The 7400-nt window shown below is 57.6% G+C and overlaps 1 protein-coding gene across 1 annotated transcript; it reads left to right on the top strand.

The window, feature by feature from the left end:
• The first annotated feature begins 3007 nt into the window (after nt 1-3007).
• SNAI1 (snail family transcriptional repressor 1) lies at nt 3008-5949 on the top strand. Its single transcript, XM_062642099.1, has 3 exons — nt 3008-3168; nt 3655-4158; nt 5396-5949. Exons 1-3 carry the CDS (start codon nt 3090-3092, stop codon nt 5575-5577), a joined length of 765 nt encoding a protein of 254 aa, XP_062498083.1. The 5' UTR covers nt 3008-3089; the 3' UTR covers nt 5578-5949.
• Nucleotides 5950-7400: the final 1451 nt, after the last annotated feature.

Genomic DNA, 7400 nt, shown 5'->3' with positions numbered 1-7400 from the left:
GGCAGAATGGGAGGAGACAATCTGGCAGTCGAGCTTGCTTTTCTAAATGAATCTGTCTGATAAATTGTTGTCAGCATTAATTACCTAACAATTGCTTCATGTGGAACTACAACAATACATCCCCCTGGTCTCCTTGCACTGGGTAATAAGGCTTTGTAAAGCACCCCATCTATAAGAAAGCATTCATGGTGTACTCTGGATCGATATGTCATCTGATTGACAAAGGCTGACCAAACTTGCTTCCAGACTTTTTGATAGTCACTGGTAAGGCCAACATAAGAAGCATTAACCTATGGTAAGTCACTATAAAAGCAAATGAGGGGTATGCTTGCAGTTCTAAAGCTTTTCTTTGGTTTAAGTATACTAACAATGACAAGGTTTTGGCCTGGTTTGGGGGTGGGTTTCTGCCTCCTGTCACAGTTGTGCTGATTGTGCTTCATACTCCAAAAGCAACTGATTTTTCGGGGGGTAAACTACATTATTCTCCACGTGATACAAACAAGGACTGTTGAAACCACGACGAGAACTTCCTTTCCCTTCCCCACTCTCCCCAAAACTCCAGAAAATACCCAGCACTTAGTAAAAGTGTGGTCACTACAGGCTTCCTGGGTCTCTCTTCTAGTTCTTCTCACGTTTGTTCTGCCTTTACCTCGTACTCAGACACTGGGTTTTAAGATATAAAACAGTGAAGCTTCTGTGAGCAGTTTTAGCAGCCCCATGCAGCGAGCTTCCCTTCCACACCCCGAGCGCAGGGGGAATAAGGAATAAACTCGCCCTGGTGTACTCAGCAGCCGGAGCGGCGGCCAGCGGCGCGCACGGACGGCAGAGGGAGGTCTTGCGCCTCCGAGAGAACGCCCCAGCCCTGCGCTCCTCACCATCCTCCTCCCCTGGGGTTCAAAGATCTTCTCCGCTTTTGCAGGGATGTTCACGCCTCATCCCCGCTCGTCATGGCCGGCGCTTCCCTTCGCCCCGCCACAGCCTCCCTTGCCGGAGGGAGCTTTGCTCTGCAGCAGGGTTTTTGAGATGCTTCGTGCAGCCACGGGTCCAAAGAAGGTAAAAAGAAGACTTTGCAGCAGGCTTGCCGCTCTGGAGGTGGTTATTGTGCCTGTGAGCTCCTTGGGCTAGCCCATGTGGGTCAGGGGCTGGAGCTGTGCCCGGGGCTGGGGCCAGGGCCGCTCTGGCCACGCCGGGGCTCCACTGCTCCGGTGCTGAGAAACCACTGCCGTTTCCAGGCTGGGAATCATTGCAGAGCTTCTCCTCCCCTCTGGTCTCTCTCTCTCCGTCCTGTGGTGCTCTGGCTCATAGGCACGGGCAGGTCACTTTCTCCCCGATCTCGGTTTTTCCTCTAGCACATAGCAGTTTTTTCTACGTGCGGTGGTTGGAACAGATCTGATTATTAACGCTGCAGACAGAACAGAGGAGCAGGCTTTGCTTCTTGAAAGAAAACCACCCTTGTACAAGTGTCCTCAGGGTAACCACATCCGTGGCAGGTGGAGGAGCAAGGGGGCACCTGCAGCAACACCCAGGCTGCTGCCCTCCTCACCATGAGGTGCTGCTCCCCACACCATGGGGTTCTGCATCTCTGGACCCCTGTGGGAACTGGGGTTCTGGCCTCTGTGATTTGCATCCCCCAAAAGCCTTTGGGGGCACATTTTCCCTTGAAGTTCAGGTTTATCCAGGGATGAGCCGGGCAGATAAACACCTGATGAAAGCCACAAGCAGCTCTGCAGCAAAGGAGGGACGGGATCTAGCTCCAGAGCATGTGGCTGGAGGGGAAGAGTTCACAAGCTGGTCTCATCTCTCCAGGACTGTGCGTAGCTGGCAGGACATGCTTCACAAGCTGCTCCTGGCCTCAGGAAAGACAGTCTGAGCTCAGCCCCCTGCTCTGCAGCTGTACCAGTGGAAAGCTTTGCTCCTCACTTCTGCATTTCATGTGGGTTGTGGCTAAACAGTAATGTATGGTCAGTGAGGGCCGGTGTCTGACGGCGGATCACGAGTGACCTGCCACCATGGGCCCTTTCCCGAGTGACAGGGCCAGGCACTGGCTGGGAGTGAGGAGGCATTCCCAGCAGGTCCCGTTCCTCCTGCCGCCAGCAGCTGTCTTGGCCCGGAGCTGAGCCTGTCTCCTGCAGCAGGTGGCTGGACCCATGCCCTGAGGCTTTCCAGTGGGGAAATCCCCACGTGAGCAGGAGGGATGGGGTGAGCTGGAAGCTGGGGCTGGGAGTTCCAACTTCCAGGCCAGGGGAGCCACACTGGCTCTGCTCAACACTGTCCTAGCACCACTGCAAGGTCTGGGCACTTTCTCATGGGCATATGTGCCCTGGGGAGCAGAGAGCCAAAGGGAGCATGTGCCTGTCTGGGACTGGTTTTTTTGCTATGCCTGTGGGGAAGGAAGGAGGGAAGAAAACCAGGGGCAGCTTGCTAAGGGAGGCTGTGCTGCCTGAAACCTGCCCGGCGGAAGGGAGAAGCATGTTCAGGCAGGTGCTCCTGACCCTGCCTGTGGGAGGGAGTCAGCAAGGGCTGTGCTGGACCCAGCCGCTTGCTCTGGGAGTCACTGCTCTTCTCAGAGGGTTATTAACCCGCGGGCAGGCTGTGCCCAGCTCTGCTCCGGAGCAGCGGGACGCAGCGGAGGCTCGCCCTAATCTGCACCGCAGTCCTCAGCGGTGGCGCAAGGACAGCCACGCGTGGGGGTCCGGGGATCACCCTCACGGCACAGCGCCTTCCTCCAGACCCGCTGCTGGGGGTCTCCCGGGCTCGGGCACAGAGGCCGTGGGGCAGTCCCACAGCTCCTTGCCCTGCTTCCCTCCATGGGAAACACTCCGGGAACAAGCCAGAAATGGCTCGTTCATGTTCATCATCATCGGCAGCAGCGATGCTCTCTACACCGGAGCCCCGTGGGCAATCCCCGCGGGGCCGACACCTGCCGGGCTCCCCCCGACGCAGTCCCATTGGTTCCGGGGACCAGGGGAGACTCCGCCTCTCCCTCCCCATTGGGTCCGGTGCGGAACGACCCCGCCCCGCCCGCGCCGCCTCCCGGCCCCAGGTCCATATGAACGGGCGCGGCGGGCGCGGCGGTACTGTGGTTCAAGATGCCGCGCTCCTTCCTGGTGAAGAAGCACTTCTCGGCCAGCAAGAAGCCCAACTACAGCGAGCTGGAGAGCCAGGCCGGTGCGTGCACGGGGTGCGGCGGGACGGGGCGCTTCGCGAGGTCCTCGGTGCCTCCTATGCGGGAGCGGGAGGGTGGAACTCTCTCCATGTGGGACTTTCGCATGGGCAAGGGGATGTCGTTTCCAGTTCCGTGCAGTTCCGCTGGGATCGGGTGCGGGATCCCCCGTGTCCCACGATGTGGAGCCGCCACCTCATATCCTGGGGTGGGCGTGGGGAGCTCCTCATGGTGGAGGTGGGCAGGGGAACGGGGCTCCTTTCGCGCTGCTCCTCTCTGCAGGGCGGGCAGGGGCCCCGAGCCCTCTTGGATCTCTTTTGCTCCGGGGTGGGCTGGGGCTCTGGGACCCGTCGGGTGGGCTGAAGTCCCTCTGGCTCCGGGGTGGGAAGCGGGGATCCCACGGGCTGGCCTAGGGTCAGGTCTAATTGCTCTGGGGGTGGGTTTGGTCAGCGTTTGCCCTTGTTCCCACTGAGTGCTGCCGCCTCCCGCAGTGCTGGCCGCCCCTCTGCTGTACGAGACATGCCCGCTGCCCGTCATCCCTCCGCCCGAAGTGCTCGGCCCCGGTGCCTACTACCCGCCGCTGGTGTGGGACGCGGGGCTACTCTCCAGCCTCTTCCCTGGCGGCCCGGGCAGCGAGGCAGCGGGTGGCACGGCCCCTGCCCTGGACCTGACGGCGCTCTCCAGCGAGGAGGATGAAGGCAAGAGCTCGGGGCCCCCCAGCCCAGCCTCAGCCCCCGCTGCTGCCGAGCGCTTCCGCTGCGCCCAGTGTGCCAAGGCTTACTCCACCTTCGCCGGGCTCTCCAAGCACAAGCAATTGCACTGCGACGCCCAGGCCAGGAAATCTTTCAGCTGCAAGTACTGCGAGAAGGAGTACGTGAGCCTGGGGGCTCTCAAGATGCACATCCGGAGCCACACGCTGCCCTGCGTCTGCAAGATGTGCGGCAAGGCCTTCTCCCGGCCCTGGCTGCTGCAGGGCCACATCCGGACACACACCGGTAATGCTGGCTCTTGCTCCTCTCCCTCCCTCCCTTATCACCTCCTGCTTCCCAGCTCCGCAGCCCCCAGCGAATCGGTGGGCCAGGTGTTATCTGGGAAGATAAGGGCTTCCCAAACCCCCTTGGCACATCTCTCTAAAATGTCCTTTAAATATCCTCTTGGCTGGAACAGAGCACAGGGTCAAGGCTCAGTTTGTATATCTGCGCCACCACTGTTAGTGCTGTGCCTATCCATGAGCCAGCACATGGGCTACGGTGCAACAGAGCACGCTTTTGCTCTGTGCTATAGACTGGGGCACTGCTGCAGCACTCCCTGTTCATCACCATGCCCAAAGCCATCTTCCCTGCCCTCACCAAGGGCTTCCGGCCAGGCTCTCCAGGCCTGGCTGCCCAGCACTGTGGCCTCCAACCTGTGGCCCCACTCAGCAGTGGTGAGCTCGGCGTGGAGCACACCGAGATGCACCGCAGCATCTCATGAGCCCTGCAGGCAGGTGCTGGGGGTGCGGGGCCGGCACCCCCAGCACCAGTTGGTGCGGGTCCGGGTGCCGCAGCTGCAGCCCACCCCATTGCCCGTACAATGCATCTCCTGAGCATCCTTTGTGGGTCTGCGGGATAGTGTAATTGTGACTTGGCACTGATTTCACACCCTCTTAACGTACTAAAGATGATGGCTGGAGGAAGCCGGGAAGACTTAATCGTGCTTTCCAAATTGAGCATACGCATTTGTTTCCTCCAAAAGAGTCTTTCTGGGAGGAATTCGCCCTGGCCGGGCTTTTCAATGCGAGCCGGGCAGGAGAAGGGGGAGCGCGGGGTTCAGCGGAGGAAATAGCTGTACTCACCCTGGCGCTGGCGCCTCGCAGCCGCTGCCTGCTATGATATAATTAACACATAGCGCTTGGCTTTCCTGCCTCTCTGCAAAAGGCTCGCTTGGCTCCAGGCAGGAGACAAATATCGTGTCTTCGTTCGTATGTGCAACTGCCTTGCTGCTTGCAGATATTTCCAACATTAGTTTTCCATGGTTCGTGGGAGAGGTTTTTTTGGGGAGTAGGAAATTCCCGAGTCCTCCCCAAAATGAATGCTGTACATACCTCGCCAGGCTTTTCCTCGGAACAATAACAGCCAGCACTTCTTTTTCAATGTGCTCTTCACAAACTTTGGCTAATGAATGGCTCCTTCTTTGATATTCCCCATGTGTTGATGCACTGGTTAATTGGGAGCATTTCTCTTTGTCCCATAGGTGAAAAGCCCTTTTCCTGTACACACTGCAACCGGGCCTTTGCTGACCGCTCTAATCTCCGAGCCCACCTGCAGACCCATTCAGATGTAAAGAAGTACCAGTGCAAAACCTGCTCCCGGACTTTCTCCCGTATGTCTCTGCTCCACAAGCACGAGGAGACGGGCTGCTCGGGCTCTCGCTGAGGACGCTGCTTCCCCAGGCCTCTCTCCACACAAATCCCTATATTATACCTAGTTTCTGTAGGAGTTAGTTTCCTTCATCGCAGCGCACACCGAGACCCTCACACTCCTCGCTCGGTGCCTCCTGTGCAATGCGAAGGCCTGATCCTCCTCCCATCCTGGCGTCCGAGGGTGCAGGATTGGACTCTGGAGCTAAGCGTGGGTGCCAAAGAGTGAAGCTCTAGGGGTGCAGCCCTGAGCCCGACCCGCCGCTGCCGCAGCCCCCATCAGGTGCCCCTGCTCACTGGGCACCTTGCAGGACTGGTCCTGCACCCTGGCCCCAGCACTGCGACCATATAGCTTGGGGGGGGGAGGGGGGGAGGGCTGATTTTGGTTTTTTTTTTGTTTTGTTTTTTTTTACTGTAACCACTCAGTAACTTTTAAGAACCAATATTTTTTTAATGAAGGACAAGATGTGCCGCGTCCCCCAGCTCCCAGTGTATATACGCCGCCTGTAGAAGGTGTAACTATGCAATAATATAGTATCCCGGTAGTTGTGAAGCAGCTGCTTCTCCCCAGCACAATGACAATTTGCAATGCCTGCGAGATTAACAGTGTCCGTAAAAGGCACGGGGTAGCCATTTCAAACACCAGCCCTGTTTACAGAGCAGCTATGCACTCAAGCACCTGTTAATATGACTCTTAACAACTGCTTTTCAAGAGAACTGTGACTAATAGCAGGCACTTGTCAGTGATACAATGGTGGCCTGTCCCAAGGCTGCCCATCGACAGGTGTGTGCCAAAAGCCCTATTTATGGGTATTGACAGGTGCCTCCTGAATGCATCTTTCTTTGGACATTGTTTTCATGGAATCATTACAAAGAGGATGTTTACATTTCAAAGGTACACTGGTATTTATATATATATTTTTTGTTTTCTTTGGTGCCACAATTTTGTACTGATGAAACTTTTTATATAATTATATACAGTTTATTGATATTCAATAAAATGGTTAATTTATAATAGGGTTTTGTGGGTGAAGAGGTGGCAGTGATGTGGGGACTGGGGGGTTGGGTGCTCTGCTTCTAGCCTCTGGCTGCAGGTGAATGAGTGGCATTCACATACACGGGGATGCAGAGCAGTTGCCTCTGGGAAGGAAAAGGCACGCTGAGTCAGTTCCTGCCGGAGGACTGGGGAAGGGGCAGCTGTGCGGTGATGCGGGCTGGGGGCTCTCCCTGGCTCCATGTGGGAAAGTGCATGGGCTCACCCTGTCCCTACCGGCCGGCATGGGGAGGTGCTGGCTTCCCTGTGGGGCTTCTGCAGCACCCATCCTTGGCCGTGTCCCTTGGCACTCCCTGGGGAGCAGGTCCATGGTGGGGCTGCCCCTACTCTCAGCAGGCTCCCGAGCCCCCAACGGGGGATGGTTAAAGCACCGCAGGGAGCTGAGCCTCTGTGTGGGTGAGTTGGCGTGTGGCACCCGAGGTGACACATCCTGTTGTCACCACAGTGCCTTCAACAAGTGCAGGTAGGAGCAGACGGAGGGGCAGGTGCTCCTGGATATCCCAACTACCTGCTTCGAGGACTCCCATCACAAAACTATCCCAGTGCCCCAAACCACCTGCCTTGCACCTTCCCAGCTACCTCCGGATTTGGGGTGTTTCAGGGACAGTGCAGCCGGTTTTGCCACCTGCCTCCCCAGCGGCTGGGGATTTGTTCTTCTCCCCCTGCATTCCCTCGGTGCCATCTCCAGAACGTTGCTTACAACCAGGGATTAAAAGCGCACACGCCCCCCCCCCCGCACTCATCCCCCTCCAGCCTGCTGGCGCCCGGCTCCTTGCTCCATTCCC

Source organism: Pezoporus occidentalis, unplaced genomic scaffold, assembly GCF_034315485.1.
Source record: "Pezoporus occidentalis ecotype Australia unplaced genomic scaffold, CSIRO_AGI_Poc_V1 ctg70, whole genome shotgun sequence".
NCBI lineage: Eukaryota > Metazoa > Chordata > Aves > Psittaciformes > Psittacidae > Pezoporus > Pezoporus occidentalis.
Note: the sequence above shows the minus strand (reverse complement) of the source record. Positions and strands in the feature narration are given on the sequence as shown.

Excerpts from the sequence above, each read along its gene's own strand:
- SNAI1 (XM_062642099.1), top strand. The coding sequence starts at position 3,090 with ATGCCGCGCTCCTTCCTGGTGAAGAAGCACTTCTCGGCCAGCAAGAAG. Across the intron at positions 3,169-3,654 it reads CGAGCTGGAGAGCCAGGCCG|TGCTGGCCGCCCCTCTGCTG; the intron begins GTGCGTGCACGG and ends CGCCTCCCGCAG. Across the intron at positions 4,159-5,395 it reads CCACATCCGGACACACACCG|GTGAAAAGCCCTTTTCCTGT; the intron begins GTAATGCTGGCT and ends TTTGTCCCATAG.